Here is a 23,055-nt window from a genome sequence, read left to right on the forward strand (position 1 = left end):
AGCACCATGTCGAGCTCTGCGGCTCCTGGTCCGTCGCTAAGTAGGCTAGAGTAGCACTGAGTAGCATCAATGGATTTCAGTATCATGATGTTTTCAGATATGAAGATATATATCATATATATATATATATATATATATATATCAGACAATGTTAAAAAGCTAGAAAACCTGACAAACCTGCCACAGCTTGTGTTGAGTGAACAGCTTTGTTTGATCCTGGTTCTCTCATCATTACACCAAAGGGAATTTAAGGGAACAGCATTGTAAATGGTAATCAGGCTGATCTCTTTCAGAAATAATGATGGTGATAATGATACTTATTATTGTTATTATTATTATTTCTATCATCTATTGAGTCCACTAGTCCACTAAAACTGAAAATCATTAACAATGACTATTGTTTCCATGTAGTAATGAGCCTTAGCTTGACGCTGTACCACTCTCCCAAGTCCACCAAAAAAAAAAAAAAAAGGGAAGAATATGACAAAAATTCACAGAACCACTTGGTTGAAAGTTGAACAGTTTACTGCTTGAAAGACAGGTTGAAACAGATTCCTTTCCAAAATTCATTCCAAAGTTAACCAAAAAGGGGAGCTAAAGTGAGGTCAAAAAACTGTTTGGCTTTACCACTCCATTTTTTCTTCTCCAGCGTGAACAGACCATTGTTTACCCTCCCCCCTTTGTTACTCTCCTGAACTCTTAGCCCCTCCCACAGTGCAGAGTTATAAAGAGGCAACCATTCTGTTCTATATATCTATCCTTAAACAACACACATAAATTATTTTTTATATGTTGCTGAAGTACCTTAACTTGTAAATGATAACATATCAACTTTCAAATCCTTCAAATAAAATGAACTGTAATTAATAATGAACTTAAATATTGCATTATTTTCAATAATCACATTCTAATACTCTAGGCTACATTTAGGCTTCTATAATGACACCAGTGCCAGTATATCAGATAAAGACCAGGCTACACTGTTCTTCATACCTGATTCAATACCACAAAAAACAGAAATTCCATGTCTTTTTTACTAAAAACAACTTTGTGTGAACATTAACAATTAAAATAAGCAGCATGGCATGTAGCTTTCTTTATAAAAGTACTTACCTAGAGAAAGCAGCAAACAGCTGCCCTCATTATTCAAACTGTTATTACTATTACTATTGTTCTTGTTGCTGTCATTATTATTGTTGCTGTTGTTGCTTATATTATACAACAACAATATTTTTTCAGTAAACCATTGTAAGAGATGGGTCATTCTACAGAAATGTCCAGTTTTCTATCTGTCCATAGGAGTCACAGGTGTCACAGAATCATCATCGGTGTTACACATAATAAAGAAAACACCAGAGATGTTTTAAAACAAAATGTACAAAAATTTTACAAAATAACTGCTGCAGAACATCAAACCGCATGCTGTCAATCATGGAACATCCACTAAAATATGCAATTTAATCAATTTGTATCCTATTTTTTCACGACCTCAGAATAAAGTTGGTCACACCAGTGACTGCAGCTAAAAGCTTCATATGTAATCATGAGCTAAATGAGAACCTCTGAGAACTGAAAGATTCAGTGGACTCACCATGAACTTTTCTTCATAGATCCTCAAAAAACAGGTAAAAGAAAGTTAAGTGACATCGTCAGTGTGACATTTATTTCAAAATAAGAGATTTTGTTACACAGTAACACCAGTGCGTAACGCGGAGCGAGGAGGTGGACGCATATGCGGAGATAAGCGACTTTTATTAAGGGCAAATCCAGGGTTAGATGGCCAACACAGAGAGATCGAAAGTAAGACATGACGAACAGAAACACAGAATCCAAACAATGCCAAAACTTAAAACTTCAATCAGGGGTGGAGTCCCAAAACAAGGGGCCAGACAAGGGATCAAAATGGACTTGACCAAAACACAACATGAACACGTGGACAGGACTGGGAGGAGCCAATCGTGACACAGTGACACGACTCCTGGGGAACTTTCATCATATATTTTATATATGCCAGTAAATTCATGTATTCCATAGTCTTGTAGAGATTACTGTAGTTAAAATTGCAGAAAAACATGTTTTTACTTCTAAATATGGCATCAGCCTTCACACATGACTATGGGATCAAGCTGTTTTGTGGTGCTTGGAGTTCTAGATGATTGATTTAAAGCCAATGTTGCTAAATTGAGGCTCAAAAGGGTGAAATTGTTAAACTAACATATTGTTTCATTTTAAAATCTAAATAAATTGTAATCCCAAAATGTTTTTCAAGTGTAATATACCTGTGAACACTAGGGACATGAAAAAGGGCATTTCGGTAGAATGAAAGAGTATCTAATTCAGTTCCTAAAATTGATTAAATTTTTTTGGGCATTGATTTACCTTAATCATCTGTCTCCACAGCTTGAATATGTGGAGTCCAGTGTTGGGGGCTACACAGTAAAAAATGTTTACTTTTTCCAGTAACAAAGTCATTTAATGCATTAGTTACTGTCTCTATATATGCCGACCGGCCTGGCCCTCGTATACGCTGTTCTTTAATAATCACGAGCATGCATTATTTGGGTACTGGATCATACACAGCACTGCAGTGACAGTGTGCGTTGCACTGGTGTGAGTGGATGTAAAATCAGAGATGATAGCTCATCTCCTGCTGCACAGTTTGTGTTGTGCAACCCTCCTTAGCACCAGTGCACCAGTTCTTGTGACACTGCTATTACCAATATAGACGATATATCACCCGGCACTGGGCTACAACACTACATGGTTGCATCACAACGGATCCATTCTGGTGGATGAGTGTAACAGCCAGATGATGAATCACACAGCATTCAGAGTCACCTTGCTGTGGCATTGGCAGGAATTCCACTTCCTCTGTAGAGGAGGAAAAAACAAGAATCCACCAATCCAACTCCACTAAAAATCACACCTGTGATCTGATACAGAGCGCCAAGCTCAGAATAACACAGAGCAAGCTGGGTTTTGAGGGCTGGGGGCAATTATTAAGAAGCGCTCGGCTCTTTTCAGTGGTGCTGATCTCATCCCGCCCACAGTGCTTTCTTTTGGCTCAGCCTTCTAAGTGGACAAACATTTTTAAGGCAGTACACTAATGTTGCTCTTTCTCCTCATGATTCCAAACACAAACAGTTCTCCTCAACATCTCACTCGCAACCTAGAGAGCCCAGAGAGCTGGCGCTGAGAAGGTGCAGTTTAGGACGATGGAATTCGGATCATTATTCCCTTATCTGAGCAACCGTTTCTCAAAATAACACGTACCCTCCTCTTCATTCTACTCTGTCCTTCTCTTTCCTGCTCTCTCTGTCTCACTTCATCCCACCCTCCGTTTTGCGTTTCCATCTGTATAGTCAAGTGGGCATTACTTGTGCGTGTGGTGTGACTAACAGAGCTTACGGGGTCGGGTGTTAATGGCACTCTAATTACTGACAGTGACGCGAAGACCCCCATTTCTCCCGTTTTATCCATCCTCCCACATCACTCTGTTTCTCTCTTAGACACATTCTTTGTCTATTATACACACATCATACATATCTGTCTATATCTATATATCAGAAATGAAAGGTTGGACGTTTGCAAACTCATAACGCATAATAGTTTTGATTCAGCTGGTCTCTCTTACAATAAAAACCACAGCCTGATAGTTATACCTGCATATAAATCTGTAGGCATTTTTCACCACATTATATTCTTATATTTCACTCTCTTGAAATGCTTTTTAAATCTTATTCCCATAAAGTATTTTCAAATGGCTTGCATGGCTCATTATCCTTCACTTAAAGTTAACCTAAAATATATTTTTTACTTTCTTAGTTACTTACTTTCATCTTAAGCCTGATTCATTATATAATAAAATTCAGAAAACAAAATTTCAAGTTTTTGGTTCTAGATTTTACATCACGTTTCACTAGATGGGGAAAACTTAATAATCAATAATATCATGTTACCCTCACCTCCACCCATCACTGAGAGAAAACGCTCTGCTAGCTCAGAGACCCATTCCTGATACCCTGTGTCATACATAAACACGTCACGGTATGGAAGGAAAATGCGCTATGATGTCTGATTCACACTGACGTTAGCTCTGTTCAGTGTTGGAGATCTTGAGTTTAAGCCCCGGCAATGCCGCAGCCATCCATGGAGTGGCTAGACCCTCTAAACCTTATCCTTCCACCCTGGTAGCACTGTCTGATGGAGAGATCTAGTCACATAAGCCAGACCTTTCCTATTGTTAGAGAGTCTGGGGCATATTGTCCTCTAATGTTGCCAAAAACAACTTTCTTTGAGAGGACTGGCCTTCAACCAGAACAAACTGTGCCCAACACATAGGTATGCATTAGTAACATTAGTTACAGGCAAGGATATCTCGCTTTAAAGCCACTAAATACTTCAAATAAAACTCCTGAACTTTTGAAGATGTTATGTCATGAACATCATAAGCCCTTTCCAATCCAGAGACTATATCTTACTATATCATATCTAAAGACATGAAAGACAGACTTGCGGATAGTCAATTATAATAATACTGCCACAGTCCTGATCATTGTGGCTAGCTTAAAACTACTGTTACTGGATGGCAGGGAGGTAGTGCAGCGAAGAAAACTTATGAGAAAGTGTCTTAAATACATTTATTTAGGTGATGGAGTGTGACTTTGGTGACTGTGCATGTTGGGGTTGAGGTGGCTCAGAGCCAGGCTCGAACTACCAATGTTCTGATTAACGGTCCGAGGAGTTACAGCTGCTGTCATGATTGGCCCCTCCCAGTTTTCCTTATGTTTGTGTTTTGGTCTTCCATGTGCTCTTGTTTACTTTCCAGTCCTGTCCACATGCATTTGCTTTGATTCTTTCCCGGTCCTGCCCCCTTGTTTTCTTGACTCCACCCCTGATTGGTTCCACCTGTTTTCCACCTGTGTCATGTTTTCTGTCACTAATCTTGTTGTATTTAAGCCCTGTGTATGCCCCTTTGTGGTCGCATGTCTTTGTATGTATTGAATTGTATTGTATGCATGGTTTGAGTACTTCTCCCAGGTGGAGAAGTACTGATGTGCAGGACTGCAGAGGAACAACAGCGCCTCGTTGAGGGGTCCTCGTCCCCGCGCATTAGGCTGACGATGACTGTAATTTTCCCCAACCTCGTTCATAGAGCACCAACTGCAAGTGTGGGAGGTTAATTATCCAGTTTGAACCTCTTTTCTCAGTGATGAAGACGTTGCTCACTCACTATGCTCTGCCTTACAAGGCTCCTGCTTTTTAGCAGTCCGTCTGCTGTGGAGGAGCTGATTTTTTGGTGTTTTACGTTATGCAGTTTGTAACACCTCGGTTATGTAAGCGACTTGAATAAAAATAGCACTAATGACCCTTTGGCGTAGCTGGCAGGAACAAAAAAAACAAAATATGAACACCCACTGTTGTCTCATATGAGCTAGTGCTTGTCAATCTGGCCAGCGGTGAAGCCGCGGATGCCTCCTCCACGTCTGAGTGGTGCTTGGGAACGACACACTCCAAAAAGACGTTTTTCTTTTTTCAAAAACGGCTGTAAACTTGCCACTACATGATAACTCGAGCTTAAAGAGCGAGGCTGAATCACTTGTGTGCAGCCAGACATCATTGGGTTTCTGAAACCCAACTCTGCTCAGCTGGATACAAACAGAACTGAAATAGGCAGCTAGAGCAGCCAAACGCACAACCCCCACTGCTTGTTCCCCTCCCTTCCACTCCCTTCCTCCTGTCTTCTGCCATAAACTATTTTTCCACACCAGCGTCGAGAATGTTTGTCAACATTAGCCCGGCGAAGCTGAAGCGTCATGTGTCGGGTACAGAGTCTCCTGGCAGTCCCACACTATCAATCACCAGCCCCCACTCACACCATCTACGGCTGTAGCACCCTCTGCCTCTTCGTGCCTAACCCTCGCTTATAAACCCTCACAGAACCAGGGCTGGGAGAAGTCTCTTTCATGATATAGTATTATATCAATAATTAATATAGTAAAAATTTGTATATACACTGATCAGGCGTAACATTTTGACCACCTCCTTGTTTCTACACTCACTGTCCATTTTATCTGCTCCACTTACTGTATAGGTGCCCTTTGTAGTTCTACAGTTACAGACTGTAGTCCATCTGTTTCTCTGATATGTATATAAATAGGGACGTATATAAACACACCATCTGCATCCATTTTCCATGTTTGGTTTAGAACTAAAGAATGTAAAACTGGCATGAAAGTACGTCATAAGCCAATACAACACCATGAAAAAATATTTACCCAATTTACATGAGTTAAAAACACCAAACCACTCTGACTGACTCTGACTCTGTGTATATTGTGTGATGTGGTGCATCAGGTTAGTGGATTATTGGAGTATACAATTAAATTCTTAAATATAAATCTAAAATCTAAAGATTATCTTATATTATTGGCAAAATTTGTAGCCCCTTAAAATCGGTAGCAGCTGCACAATTTTCAGTTGAGCTAAAAAGTTATATGTCAACACATAACATAAAGACATTTTGATTACCTTTAATGGGCAGCACCGTTCAATCTGCCTTTCGCAGTCAACAAAAATAGGAGAGGGTTAGTATACTATACTACTGCAGAGGACATCTGGCCTGAGACATCTTCCTCACCCTGAGGGCCTTTTTAACTTTGCATAATTTCAACAGTGAAAACAGCTTTCAAGCGAACTGTGCTGCTGTCCTGCTTGATGTGCTGTTGTGAGTGAATGGCTAGACTTCTCCTCCATCCTCATCTAGCAAGTAAAGCCACAATTCACTGCCCAGTGTAGACATCAACAGTTCTAACGAAGAACTTGCCAGCCTATCAGGATCTCAACCTTCAACCTTTACTCGTCAGGTCAAGTTAAGTCAGGTCAATAGGCATTTATTGTCATTCCATCTGTGTACAAGTACACAGTGAAGCAAGATTACAGTCCTCCAGGACCAACAAGGTGCAACATGGAACAAAATAGACAGTACAAAGCGCAAACATGCACATGTGATTGTGCGAAACATTAAACTAGAAACGATAAAATTAATATGATAATTAACAAAATAATACGATAATTAATTAATAACAGACATTAGGCACAGTAAACAGGACAGTTCATCACTTCTCAACCATGGTTGTTGATGTTTGGAATGTGACTGTAAATCAAATTGAATAATTATTGTAACTGAGGAAAACAGTACTGCAATATAAATCAGCACAAATCAGCCCAGGACTACTTAGAACCACAATGGCTTTATGGATATGTTTATACTAACTGGCACAAATCTGATTTTTTGCCCCAAAGTGACTCTGATGTGATCTGGTGTTTTCAGGGCTGTGTGGACACGAATCTGGTCTTTTCAAATCCGATCTGAGCCACTTTCATGTGTGGTCCTAGGTTGGACACGTATCCGCTTCATGGCCATGTGACCTTAATATGACGCTCAGATCAGAATTCGTGTGCTTTTTTTCAGTGTTACCATGGCAACAGCGCTGAACAGAAGTTAAAGCCTGTGAAAGGTAGAAAAGCAGCTCATCTCACCTTTTTCTCCTTTGTCTGGCTCTAATAGTGAAGCTGAGAGCTGATCAGAGTAAATGATCTCATCAGGGAAGCTCGTTCTGCTCGTTAGTTTGTGCTGATGATGCAATGATTCAGTCACATGACATCACTGAGTAGGATGAGTTCATGAGGGTCATTTCAGGCTGGTTCATCACATTAATGACAGATTTGAGTCACTGACCTAAACGGGTTTGAACCATTGAGTCAGAGAGATCGGATTTGAGCAAAAAATCAGATTTGAGCAACGAGGCTTGTAATGTGAATGTAGCTTATGACTCAGGTGAAGGAGTGGGATTCTGATAAAACAGATTCAGGGCTACTTCTATGCAAGTGGTGAGCTTGTTTCTTAGCCAGCAATGACAAAACTGGGGCTGACGACATGATATCTGGCAGTGAGAGAGAGAAGGAGAGATGGGGGAGTGGGGAGAGAGAGAGAGAGAGAGAGAGAGAGAGAGAGAGAGGACAGTGGGGCGGGGACAGTCTTGAGCCAGCCACAACCAAGAAGACGTTTGTGGGGACTGAGCCGGAAATTGAAAATTCCTCAGGGGGCCAGTGGCCTCAATTTATGATGATGAAAAGGGGCAAGCAGCAGCTCAAGGTTGAAAGTGTGGCGACAAATGCAGTGACTCATAGAGGCTGCTGTCACGATTCACAGCCATTGACCAGGGAGCAATAGGAAGTGGAATATTTACGTGGCAGTGTAACAGTAGTCTTGGCTGTGTTTTGCAGAAATAATTACAGTAAACTGAGGAGAGGGGGACATTTTACTGTGGCAATATTGAGGCAATTCATACTATAGAATTTAATAGTCATTTATTTGGCCAATCTGGAACACAGTATTAGTGGAAAGTGTAAAATAATATATTCAACCGAACATTAGCTCACAGGCTGCATAATGCACTCCCCACTTAGGCTGATGGGTTACTTATTAACCATAAGCAAAACACACCACAGTGAGGACTACTGAGAAGTCTGGCAACACACTCGACACACGACTTCCTCATGCCTTCAAAAGCTAGATTAAGCAAATTGATCTGGAGCTGGTTCAGCATATTCTGCTTATTGTGGACATAATTCTCCTCTTTTCTGAAATGTAAATCCATTTTAGGCCAGTCTCCAGATGAAATCAGGGTAAAGGCGTGTGTTCATTACTACGACAGTTCTTGCCATTAATCACCCTGCAAATCACGGCATGTGACATCTGTGCTACGGTATCATTTGTTTTGAGCTGTGTCTGCTGACCACTGCTGTGCAACGGCTTTAAAATCAAGGCAGAAGCTCTGGGTGAAGCTCTCTCATTCACCTTATTCATCCGAGACTTTCTCAGTGCCTCTGCGAGGGCGAAATGCCACAGGCAGTCGCAGCGCTGAGCTATTTACGTCCATATGTATAAACAGTTTGGTCTTTTTGGCTTAAATGTCAAAAACCGGCTGAGTGTAAGTGTATGTGTTATGGGTCAGCGGTGGAAAAGGAACTGAAATGTCCTGCTCAGATAAGACTACAGTTACTTTACAGACAATTCACTACAAGGAAAAGTATGTGGGTCATTTTACAGAGACGTACATTTTTGTGTCCCTAGCGTTTACAAATATGTTACAATCAAAAACATGCTAGGGTTACGATTTTTGTACATTTTCAAATAAAACAATGTTATTTTAACAATTAAACTTTCTTGAGCCTCAATTTATCAATATAGTTTTTTGAATTAATGATCTAGAATTCCAAGCACCCCAGAAGAGCTCAGCCTCCCCCAGTCATGTGTCAAGGTTGAGGCCATATCTTGAATAGAAAAATATGTTTTTCTGCAATTTTAACTACAATAATCTATACATGACTGTGGAACATATGGTTTAAAGGACATGAAGAAAACAAATGGCAATAAATATTATAACACATATAATGAAAGTCCCCCAGGAGTCGCGTCACTGGTGTTACTTCTTCTTCTTTCGGCTGCTCCCTTTAGAGGTCGCCACAGCGGATCATCTGCCTCCATCTTGCCCTATCCACTGCCTCCTCTACTTTTACACCAACCATCTCCATGTCCACCTTCACTACATCCATAAACCTTCTCTGAGGTCTGCCTCTTCTCCTTCTACCTGGCAGCTCCACCGCCAACATTCTTTGCCCAATATATCCACTATTCCTCCTCAACACATGTCCAAACCATCTCAACCTGGCCTCTCTGGCTTTATCTCCAAACTGCTCCACCTTCACTGTCCCTCTGATCTGCTCATTTCTAATCTTGTCCAGCCTTGTCACTCCCAACGAAAATTTCAGCATCTTCATCTCCGCCACCTCCAGCTCAGCCTCCTGTCTTTTAGACAGAGCCCCAGTCTCCAAACCATCATAGCAGGACGCACTAGTGTCTTGTAAACCTTCCCTTTCACTCTTGCTGCTATCCTTCTGTCACACATCAGCCCTGACATCTGTCTCCACCCACTCCATCCTGCCTGCACCCTCTTCTTCACCTCTTTTCTACACTGTCCATTGCTCTGGATGGTTGACCCAAGATATTTGAAGTCATCCACCTTTATGACCTCTACTCCTTGCATCTTCACCTTTCCACCTGCCTCCCTCTCATTCACACACATGTATTCCGTCTTGTCTCTACTGACCTTCATTCCTCTCCTCTCCAGTGCAAACCTCCACCTCTCCAGATTCTCTTCCACCTGCTCTCTACTCTCACCACAGATTACAATGTCATCTGCAAACATCATGGTCCATAGAGCCTCCTGCCTGACCTCATCGGTCAACTTTTCCATCACCATTGCAAACAAGAAGGGGCTCAAAGCTGATCCTTGATGTAACCCTACCTTCACCTTGAAACCATTTGTCACTCCAACTGCACACCTCACCACTGTCTCACTATCCTCATACATGTCCTGCACCACCCTAACATACTTTTCAGCTACACCTGACTTCCTCATACAGTACCATAGTTCCTCTCTTAGCACCCTATCATATGCCTTCTCTAGATCCACAAAGACACAATGTAGCTCTCAACACTCTCAACGCAAAAATTGCATCTGTGGTACTCTTTCTGGGCATGAAACCAAACTGCTGCTCACTGATCTGAACCTCTCGCCTTAGCCTTGCTTACTGCATAACAAAAAATCTCTTATTTTGAAATAAAAGTCACACTCATGATGTCACTCGACTTACTTTGACCTGTTTTCTGAGGATCTATGAAGAAAAGCACATGGTGAGTCTTTCAGTTCTCAGAGATTTTCTCATTTAGCTCATGATTTCATATGAAGCTTTTAGCTGCAGTCACTAGTGTGACCGACTTTATTCTGAGGTCACTGTGAAACAATAGAATAGAAATGGATTAAATTCCATATTTTAGTGGATGTTCCATGATTGACAGCATGTGGTTTGATGTTCTATAGCAGGTATTCTGTAGAATACATTATTCATTAAAAACGTCTCTGGTGTTTCCATTATTATGTGTAACACCCATGACAATTGGTAACACTAGTGACTCCTATGAAGAGACAGAAAAGTGGACGTTTCTGTAGAATGACCCATTTGTGAAGGAAATTATTCAAGCAAGGGCATTGGTATTTATTTTAGTATTATTAGTAATTACTTTGAGTTACTTTTGCATGTCTACATCACATGTCATTGGTTAGATGTGTGGGAATGCTACTAAAAGAGAAATGTTTTACTTGAACGTTTGCTTAGGCAATTTAATTAAATGTTAGCGTTAATATTAAGATGATATGCAATCACATAGTTTGGAAGATGAACCGTGAAAAATGGAGGTTCTCAGAGGTTTTAAGAGGCACATTTGGCAGCTTATTTTAATGCTGTTTTCTTTAATGCATTTGAAATTGAACAGAGATGACATACATGCCAATCATGTTCTTCAAGTATGCTGGTGTCTCTATCATTAGGCATCTGAACTGTAATAAGACCCCTGTCCACTGTAGGGCCTATGATTCTGAGCATGGAGAATAACTGCTCCAGTGGTGCTTTCACACAGACACGGTTCGACATGGAAAAAATTAATCCCCTGACTGGCTAGGGACCACCAGCAGGCCCACAGTTATATTACATGCTTCAAAGATAATAGCTCAGCAAGTTTGCACAGAAATCCTTGTAGTTACTGAATAATAAGTCTTTAAGAAGATTTTAAGGGGTTAATAAATGAAAGCAGTGCACGATTTTAAGATTAAGTGACCCTTAGTCCCACAGTGGGGAAATTTGACCTATGCATTTAACCCATCCGTGAAGTAAGAACACACACTAGGGGGCAGTGAGCACACTTGCCTGGAGTGGTGGGCAGCCCTATCTGCAGCGCCGGGGGAACAGTTGGGGGTTTGGTGTCTTGCTCAAGGATACCTCAGTCATGTAATGTTGGCAAGCAAGCAAAGTTTATTTATACAGTGCTTTTTACAACAGATGTCACAAAGCAGCTTTACAGAACAATCAGTATTACAGAAAGAAAAAGAAAAGAGAAAATCGGGGTCCGAGTCCCAATGAGCGTCGCCAGTGGGGCCAGTGGCAAGGAAAAGCTCCCTAAGAGCAGGAGGAAGAAACCTTGAGAGGAACCAAGACCCTGGGTTTGTATCTGCAGCTTCCTAGCAAGGCTGATCTAGTGGCCTACAAATCCAAACACCACAGTGTAGGTCTGCTCTGCTGTTACAAATGTTGCCGATAAAAGCGTCTGCTAAATAAATGTAAAAGTGGTTGTCCTCATGGCTGAGAAAGCATAGTCAAATGTCTGGTGTTGGAGAGAGAAAAAACCCAAAATTGAACCTGCTCTGAAGTGGCTTTCCCTAAAGCCTGCTGGGCTAGGCTAACACCAGCATGATGTTAGTTACCAGGCTAAAGCTTCCATCCACCGTAGTACAGGTTTGGTTCCAACTCTTTCGTAAATAACACCAGATTAGAGAATAAAGATTCTAAAAGCACAAAACCAAGTGATACTTGTTGGAGTTAAACTGGAGTTAAATGTTTGGTAGCGTTTAGCCTGTTAGCTGTTGCTGAGCCACTCTTGTGTGTAGTTTTCTTAATCTCCTGATTCTGATTTAACAGCACAGCAAATGGATAAAGAATCCATGACAGGTCACATGAATGAGCACCAGCACGGAATGGTACAGGCTCTACAGTAGAAAAGAGGACTCAGAGCAGGGCATTGTTTTGCTTTCAGGATTGAAGCAGTAGTTTCTTTTATTGCCCAGTGTTACTCTGTTATAATTGATACTGCTAAAAATTAAAATAACAAAATAAAATACTTAATTTGAAATAAACTCGAGTAAAACTATTGAGATTTAACTCCTAACTCAAAAAAGGTACTCAGGTATGTAATGAGGAGCGAGGAGGCGGACGCATATGTGGAGATTTAAGGGCAAATCCAGAGTCATGGTCAGAATGGTCCAGGTTCATATAGCCAACACACATCGTGGGACAGACTTGACAATAAAGAACACAGAACCGCAAACAAGCATCAAACACTACAAACAACACGTCAAACGAACAGCACGATCAAACAAAGCAAACAAAGACCAGCCAAGACAAGGGGCAAACACAGGGCTTAAATACACATGGAAAATGAGGGACAGGTTGAAAACAGGTGGAGACAATCAGGGGTGAGTCATGAAACAAGGGGGCTAAACCAAAACATGAACGGGACTGGGAGGGGCCAATTGTGACAAGGTACTCTAATGTCCATTCCCACTTTCTCTGGTAACAATACTCTCAGCTAAAGATTTCATTCAATTCAGTGTGAATAAAGAAAAATGCTGCATATTACTGGCTGGTCACCAGGTCAGCCCCATATGAACAGATGCTCCTGGATCATAATGAAAAGAGAACAGCGATTTATCACAGAAAGTGCCGTTGTGAGAAACGGCTAACTGGGTTATCTTAAATCTTATCTGAGACAGGCGAGACAGGCATAAGCCACTATAGCATCTGCTGTCATGGAAACAGGGAAAGCAATAGGGCTGGTACAATACGTCTCCTGTACCATTCACAGAGGTGAGAAACAACAGTGAGAACAAATTATTATCCGTTTCCCCAAAAGTGTACATTTCATGGGCCGTGATTTACTGAGTGTTTTCGCTTTGCCGAGATTCCAGCTGGAATGGATAAAAGCAGAGAGAACAAGTGGGCTGTTAACTAGGCCTGTGCTCAGGACATTTTCAGGACACGTTATCCAGCTTTGCGGTGAAAGATGGGAACTTTGCTAAATTTGACATTTGTACAGTGCTTGAGACAAAGAATGTGTCTCTTTTAGGCACCACAGCTGCAGCTGCAGCTATAGAAGCGACCTTTTTATCAACGCTTGTAGTCTGTGTCAGTTGCTCTCCCTGTAAAAATCACATTAAATCGTACAATCTACACTAAAGCAACAGGAACTGATTACATATGTGGACCATTCAGACTGCTGTAGCTGGGACATTTGTCAGACTATTATATGTATACAGCAACACTCTGGCCAATCCATCCAGGGATTTTTTTCATGTCATTTTTACATTTTCAGTCATTGTCAATGTTGAATGAATAGCCCCATGTTCATAGTGTTGGAGTATATTTAAAATGTGGCCCTTTGTGATGCACATTGTGTGGGACAGGGGTCGGTAACATGTGGCTCCAGAGCAGCATGTGGCTCTTTTACTGCCCTGCTGTGGCTCCACAGCTGAATCAGATTAGTAGGTAATAATAAAATAATCCTCCTTTATGGTAAAATAAAGCTCTGCTGATTGTTCAACACAGTTTAACAGTAAATGGTCTTAAACTCTGGAGTTAATGTAGAACTGCTGATTCACCCTTTAACCCTGAAGATCAGTGCAGACTGCTGGTCACCATAGCAACACAGACAACAGGCTCACCTAGCTAGTAGCTACGAAATGGCAAAGAGAGAGATTTAAGACAAACGTCGATAATTTGGAGACAAATGGACTTATTAATGTTTATAATCACTCCAGCTGGTTTCCTGATATGTTTAACCTGCAACGAGAAACTGAAACACACAAAGCTGAAGTCAGTTTTTTGTTCGCCAGCTTCATGTTTTTACAAGAAACTAATCCATTTTTGGAAAAGTTTCCTGCTGGAGGTAAGTCTGCATTTTTGTTTATATTATATTTTAGCTTATACTGGCACATTAACACATAACTAGAAAACTATAAATACAATGATGTTTGTTCAACATTTCATATGCTTCACTGTAGAGCTGCAACGATTAATCAATTAATTGCCAACTACTTTGTTAACTGATTAACCAGTATAAGTACATTTTTAATCAAAGTAAAAGTTATCTGATTTCTGCTTCTTACACTTGAATATTTACTGGTTTCTTTACTCCGTGACACCAAACTGAATATCTTTGGGGTATGGACAAGAAAGACATTTGAGGACATTATCTTGGGTTTTGGGAAACAATTATCAACATTTGTCACCATTTTCTGACTCTTTACAGACAAAACAACTAATAAATTAATCGAGAAATGAATTGGCAGATTAATCGACAATGAAAATACTTGTTGGTTGCAGCCCTGTTGCACTGCATCAAATCCAAATAAACAGTCCCATTTATGCTCTCTTAATGCCTATTAAAACATGCAGGTGATCATTACTGACCGTGTCGACACGCCCTCAGCATTCCCACAGCACATCTTCTACCAGAAGGATAGAATTGATCACAGTAACCATAAAATACTGTCATATCATCTACGTCCATATCGCTCACCCCTGATCTGGACTTGAGGCGTCACCTGATACCAAGTACTGATCCAACACCAGTGTTCTGTTAAAATGTTCTGTCTTTCTTTCCTGCTTCTGTCTTTCTTCCTTTCTTTTTTGCTGTTTTTCTCTTTCTTGTTATGAAGCCCAGTCTGGAAATCATATTCATGATCAATGTTTTTGACAGGCTTTAAGAGAATGACTGTGATAATATATTTTTTCCCCATATCTCCCACCCCTACTTGTAAGTCAGGTCCATGAGGTGCTTTACATCTAATTAACAGCTTACATTAATATTTTGCTTCTGCCGGACCAAAACCTCATATCTCTATTTTTGTCAATTTCCAATTTTTGACGTAATCTAAAAATACCTGTTGCTCTTTACATTGTGTGTAAATTTGAATGAATTGGAAAATTGAAAATGAATGGGTCAAAAAAATGGCCCAAAATTACTTGGAAAAAAGTCTGGTTCCATTGACTTACATTAAAAATAAAGTATGTTTTTTCCTTCTCCTGTAAAATTACCATTTTGGAGATTTTGTTCTGAGGTTTTGTTCCGACAGCATCAATATTCAGCTAAAACACTGACTTTGCCAGAGTAACTGCAGGCATCATTAACTCAAATACTTTTAAGACAGCATACTTAAAATCAATCAATCATTGTCAAAATCAATTAAAATAGCAGAGAAGCTGACATGATGCGCAAGATAATAGATCTAAATTATTATCACATTTTATCATCAGTGTTTATGACTTGTACTGCAGGACAGGTGCCAATAACACAGGCAGATGTTCCTGACACTAATCTAATGAAGGTGCACATGTCGAGCAAATTCACAAGATTCAGTTCGAGTCTAATTTGGCTCCTAATAAATTCAGCATAAAGTAATAGCAACTGGAGGACGAGGGAAGAGGAGCATGTCAGGAGTGATTTGCTAACTAGGGAGGTGAGCACTGCAGATGAGCCTCAGGCAACCACTTGGCATTCCTGCTCTGGCCACTTTCCCCTCCAACGTCCAAACATGTGGCTCCCTTGTCATAACAGTTGCTTCTAGTTCGGATAACCGGCACCACAGCACAGGCAGGAGGCTGATAAGCTGGTCCAGCAGGCAGTGGTGATGGAAGGCAGGTATGTAGATGTTTGTTTTCTGAACAATACACAGATGCAGCGGGTCAATAAGACCAAAAGAGTCAGGGCGCTCGATGTAACAGCGTCTGACTTTCACCAGTGTTTTCTTATTTGGGGTTTGTTTTGGAGTCTACACACACTCAAAAGCTCAAAGGTGAGAACAGTTCTGCGCGTTAAGAACATGAGCATGAATCTGACGCAGAGTTAGGATCTTTCAGAAGAACACACTTAAGAACAAACTTAGGAAGATATTGATGAATGAGGACCATTATTATTATCAGGGTTTCTCGGGTTAAAATTTGGTGGTGCACCAAAGTTTGTGGACACCCAGGAAAATATATACACTAGTCAGGCATAACATCATGACCACCTCTGTTTCTATGCTCATCAGCTCCACTTACTGTATAGGTGCCCTTTGTAGTTCTACAGTTCTACACTGTAGTCCATCTGTTTCTCTGATACTTTGTTAGCCCCTTTTACCTTCAGTGGTCTTCAGTAGTCAGGACCCCCATGGACCCTAACAGAGCAGGTACTATTTGGGTGGTGGGTCATTCTCAGCGCTGCAGTAACACTGACATTGTGGTGGTGTGTTAGTGTGTGTTGTGCTGGTGTGAGTGGATCAGACACATCAGTGCTGCTGGAGCTATTAAACACCTCAGTGTCACTGCTGGACTGAGAACAGTCCACCAACCAAAAATATCCAGCCAACAGCATCCTGTGGGCAGTGTCCTGTGATCACTGATGAAGGACTAGAGGATGACCAACACAAACTGTGCAGCAACAGATGAGCTGTCGTCTCTGACTTTACATCTACAAGGTGAACTGATAAGGTAGGAGTGTCTAATAGAGTGGACAGTGAGTGGACACACAGGTCCATGGGGGTCCTGACTACTGAAGTACAGGGTAAAAGGGGGTAACAAAGTATCAGAGAAACAGATGGACTACAGTCTGTAACTGTAGAACTACAAAGTGCACCTATACAGTAAGTGGAGCTGATAAAATGGACAATGAGTGTAGAAACAATGAGGTGGTCAGAATGTTACGCCTGATATGTGTACTTCATCACGTAACTAGACAGCTGGCTGTATTTCACCACTATCTAAAGAAAAACAAAAACCAAAATGCCAAGTTTGCAGGAGAGGGCAAAACATTCCTAAGTTCTATTGTAAGTTCATGGAAAGAAATATTTTTCTTTCAGCATTTCTATTTGTCCATCCAAAAAAATTGCAGTGACACTCATGATACCTCTAATATTTACTTAAGAGATGAGGAATATTTTAATGAGAGGCTGTACGAGGAGGAGAGACTCGTAGCTCCCGCATATGGATGTGTGCTTGTTCCCAGTGTCAGGAGTCAGGTGAATTAGCTGCATCGTAGAGAAGTGCACTGTTACTCTCCTGACACAGTGTATTCAGAGTATTCTATTGACATCATACTTCTCGCAAATCACTGACCCACTAACGGTATAATTCTATAAGTCTAGTGATTTGTAGGCTTTCAGCTCCTGCGATGTGTATGCTAATACAGTATTTACAAGGTAATTATATAGATGTGGGAGATATGGCAAAAATATAACATCGCAATACTTCAAGAAATTTTCACATGCACAATATGTCACAATATTTCCTTTTTTCCTGACATTAAGAGGTTGGAACAGACAATTCTGAACCAATAGAGCCAGGACGTCTGGAACAATGCGCTATTGACAGACGAGTCAAAGATTTAAGAGTTGTTTGGCCAACCAAAAAAAAAAAAAACAGAAAACCAAAGACAGCATTTGATCAGAAGAACCTCATACCAGCTGTAAAGCATGGTGATGGTAGTGTCATGGTTTGAGGCTGCTTTGCTGCCTCTGTGCCTGGCCACCTGCAATCATAGACCATGACTTTGAAGGGATCCAATTAAAAAAGGACTAATTACACTCTCTGTCTACTGAAACATGCAGTTGGCTCTTGAAATATATAAGTACTGGCTACGTCCAAAAAGCATATTGTGGCATAATATCATCATGGATAACAACAAATATCGTCTTTTTCTTTGATATCTTGATTGGGAGGCCATAGCTGGTGCTAACAGCTCATACACAGTGTGCTGACAGAATGTCAATAATGGGGCCAATTATGGACAATATGGATGTTTTTCTCCAGGTTTTCTTATTACTATCTACAAAAAATCCACTGCTGGTAAGCTGTACAGTGATCTACCAGAGCCAAAGCAAAAATCTTTAGTACTAACAGAGAGTCCTGGTTAAAACTGAGGCAGACAGCAGGTCAGACCATTTGTTTTATATACATTATAAATATATGAGACATTATAGAGTTTCACAGGTGGAAAATACATCACACTCAAATAATCTAAAACGTGTGTTCTATTATGGCTGCTTGCAAGCATTGTAAAACAGTTATTATGAACTTTGTTAATTATTTAGAGTGACTCAGCCCCCCATCCCAACATGCCTCAGCGCCAAAGTAGATTTCATATCAGGAAACATTGATTATTACTGGTCCAATACTAGAATTACAGCTGAAATTAACGATTGATAATGTGCCATTCAATTTTTAGCCTGTGCACAGGTGCTTTACAAATAATGCTATACAAATTATCATGACTAGAACACTGGTCACACCTTTTCTTTTCCTGAATGATGGATTAATCAAAGCCATAATGAGCTGATCGTCTAAGCCGCTTCTCCTTCTGGGTCGCGGGGGGAGCTGGAGCCTATCCCAGCGGTCATGGGGCGGAAGGCAGGATACACCCTGGACAGGTCACCAGTCCATTGCAGGGCATGACCGATATCAGTGGTTTAAAAATATTAAAATAAATGTTAATATAAATACACTTAAGGTTAAAAGAGTTATTGTTTGTGCACAGAAACTGCATCCCAATATTATTTTATATCATCAAATACTGATAATGATCATTGCTAATAATGAATGAATGCTTGTGTTATTCGGACATGAGGTGCAATTATTATGACGCAAATAATTAAATATTGTGATGCAGGCTGGTTCTTAACTAGTCATTATTCATTGTCAGCCACTTCAGCATTTAGGAGTGAACTGCGCCTTCAAGCTCAACAAGCCTCCTGTTCAAGGTCGGTAAGGTAGGCAAGGTCGTTTGGGATGACCACACCATGACATGCATGCATATAAAAGGATCGCTCTCCCTGAGTGCTCTGTACGCGTTTCAGATGTCTGGTTGGGGGGGGGGCGGGCGGGGGTCTGAAACTCTTACTGGAACAGACTACATTAGGGAAAAGGCACAAATACGGCGATCCAGCCCAGACTGGCAAAAATACCAGAGGGCCACCGGTGGCAGAGTGGAGCAGGAGGGAGAGGTTGGAAATTTGCAGTCGGACCGCATTAAGCTCAGCTTGAATAAGCCTGTCAGGAAAATGTGGGCCACTGGAAAACACAGCAGCCAGGCTGGGACCTCGGTTATACCACATAGACTGCATATTTCCCATGCCCTGATATCACTGACCCCAGCAGACACAGAGAAACAAGAAAGGCCCAGAGGGATGGATCTGTGTCAACAGAAGCTGGAATGAAGAGGAGAGGCCGTAATTTGATGTATTCTGGGATCGATACCAGAGCATGGACTGGGTGGGCATCTGTTCTCTGGAAAGACTGTAAGTTTACTCCAGTTCAATTTCAGTATATACTAAAATAAAACAAGAAAAATAGTATAGTCATAAATTTAGTTTTTAAACAGGACGTTCTATATAATGTTATATATAATCACTGCTGTCAGAACAAAACCTTGTATCTCCATTTTTCTGTTTTTGACATCATTTGAAAATGCCTGTTGCTCTTTATTTTGCGTATAAATTTCATGATAAATGGACCAAAAGAAATGATTACTGGTTCTATTGACTCACACTCACACACACAAAACAAATTACACCTACAATTACACTTATCAAATTAATATCTTGTCCTTTATGCATGAATATTAAGATAAATAATATTATTATTATGATGATCTGCATGCTGCTATAGTGTTTTAGCTAAATAAATACACCGATAATGAAACATAAGGAGAAAAAAACAAAAACACTCCTTTAGACTTATACTGTTATGGTACACGTCAACAAACGATCATAGCACAGTTAAGAAGTGCTGACAATTCGAGGACAAATTAGTGCCATTTCTGTTCGCCATCACTGACTATAACAATCTATTTTGGGGTTAACCCCTTAAAATCCCAGACTAATAATTCAGTACCTGTAAGAACTTCAAGGCAAACTGGCTGAGCTAAGCTTAGGTTATAGACGTGTGTAATAAAACTTTGGGCCCTGGCCATTAACTAGAATTTTAAACCGTGAATGACCACTATAATAACTGATATCTGACAACTCTTCTGCAACTCAGCTATGCATGTACGTATGACTCTTAGAAGACTGGCTCTGACTTGGGCTGCTCACTGGATGGTTTTGAGGTGGTGGTTGAAAGAAGGTCACTTAATAAACTCACTGCTACCCTGAGCAACACATCACACCCCCTACACGACCTACTGGTCGGACAGCGGAACACCTTCAACAACAGACTCATTCATCTCTGCTGTAGTGAAGAATGGCACAGGAGGTCTTTTGTACAGACAGCGATCGTTCTATACAGAACCTCATCACTGTGCCTGGACATTATACTGAGCCACTTACAGGTCAGACTCACTGGGCACCAGCTGGACACTACATTACATTTCTCCTCTCATATTATTATGCACTGCCACTTTGTTCATGCATCTATATGTCATATCGCACAACTATTCACATGGGTTATTGTTTACAGTACATAGTCACCTGCTCATACACTGGAGGGGACATGCAGCACTGCATAGTCAACTGCACAGTGCTGATGCCATTTACTTCTTATTTTTGTACTGTACATTATTTTTATTGTTTTTGGTATCATTTTATTTTATTTTAATTTATTATTTATCTTTACTTTCTATTATAATATATCTGTAAATACAGTAGTGTACGGCAATACTTTGTTCCTGTTTCTTGTTTGCTCTTTAATGCTGCAATAGGAGAACCTCCCTCTGGGATTAATAAAGTGATATATTTATCTATCTACTTCTTCTGACAGCCATTCTGTGACCCTCAAAATGATCTTGCATAGTTTTCAAAAGTGGAGCGGACATTTCCCCCATGCACCCTCTGGATTTGCACCGGTGCTGTTGCCAATGCTAGAATGCACTAAAAATATCATTTTGGACACAAGGTGGGTCCTCAGAGGTCTTCAGCCACTCCCACCTGGCAATTAGGGATGGAGGACAAAAGGGAAAAGGATTGAGGGGGCAAGCGCAGAAGTCGCACTACTGTCCAAATACCGAATATCAAGGGGACCAATTAGGCCTCCGAGAGCCACGGGCCAGAGTGAAAGCTGAAGTCACAGAGAGAAGTGCTGGGTAGCTAGAGGGATGAGGAGATTGCTGTGAAAAGGTGAAAATGAAGCGCTGTGTTGCCTGGATACGAAGAGGGAAAGGTCAGCGATTGTTCCTGCTTCTTATACCTGCTGAACAGGTGACAGGAAAAAAAATGACTGCAGTCGAAGGTCCCATAACAGCAGCTGACCTCAGTATTAACAAAAACAAAGAGACAAAGTGACCCACAGAGCTCTGTCCACAGGTTTACACAGAGGGGTCAGGGTTGTCAGTGATGGTCACTCTTCAGAGACGGTTCGATGAACACATAAGCCTGAGAATCACCCACACAAACGGACCCGTTCACCCGAAAATTCTAAAAATGCATAGAAACAGTTAGAGTCTCGTTTATTTGCTGATACTGATTCATTGTGCTGGGGAGCCTCACTGACAGCCCTGCGCTCCGCTGGACTACAGTCCACCTCTTTAGAATAAACGGGACATTTGTGGACAGAAGAGCCGTTTAAACTTTCCCTCTCTCCCTCACAGGTGAAGGCTGACCGGTACTCACCTAGCCCAGGTACAAACGTGTTGAGGAACAGGCAGATCACAGCTACAGGGAAAGGCATGTATGGGATCGCTGCCCGTAAAGGTCCCTTCTTCTCTCGAACTTGGACAACAACTCCGCTGGTGGAGGAGGAAACTCCTTTCTCGTTCATCTCCGTGTCCTTCTGGTCCATTTCTGGATGAAATCTTCGAGGGAATTTCCTCGAAATCCTCTGACTACAGTGATTGGTTCACTCGCAGCTCTGTAATCTCTCTAAACACTGAAGCGAGGGGAGGAAACCTGCAGCTACACCGTCGCTACCAGACACTGTGTCTTTACGCACGACCTTCTTTTCGCACCCGTTTTCCGGAAAGCCCCGCCTCCTGCGCCGGGATTGGCTGGTAGTATTCTGCCTCCTGATGATTGGCTCCTGCTTTAATTTTCCTACACTTTTCATAACACAACATGAAAACTGGTTTTGCTTAATCTGTATGTTTTTTTGACACTTTAACAAACGCATGTTTATTCCATTTTAGCTGCTTTCTAATTCAACAAAAGTGAACATAAATAAAAATATGAAACAAGTCAAAGGAATTTACAAGATGCCCAACTTTACCCAACACTGTCCATTTCGCCTGCAAATGTGATGTTTACTGTTTAAATCATAATTGTGGGCATTTTCCCAGAAGTGTTGGATCTAAAGATTGGATTAAATTAGTTGACCTGTTTAGCTGTATACTGGATACTGTGCGCTACTGTGGGG

General features: G+C 41.0%; 1 protein-coding gene across 1 annotated transcript in view; it reads right to left on the reverse strand.

The window, feature by feature from the left end:
* stum (stum, mechanosensory transduction mediator homolog) overlaps nt 1-22,639 on the reverse strand; it is a 37,892-nt gene extending 15,253 nt beyond the window's left edge. The window contains exon 1 of the mRNA XM_017701046.2: nt 22,317-22,639. Coding sequence (XP_017556535.1) covers nt 22,317-22,485 — 169 coding nt within the window. The 5' untranslated portion in view covers nt 22,486-22,639. The remainder of the gene's footprint in view (nt 1-22,316) is intronic.
* Between the last annotated feature and the right edge of the window lie 416 nt (nt 22,640-23,055).

The sequence above is a fragment of the Pygocentrus nattereri genome, chromosome 4 (genome assembly GCF_015220715.1).
Source record: "Pygocentrus nattereri isolate fPygNat1 chromosome 4, fPygNat1.pri, whole genome shotgun sequence".
NCBI lineage: Eukaryota > Metazoa > Chordata > Actinopteri > Characiformes > Serrasalmidae > Pygocentrus > Pygocentrus nattereri.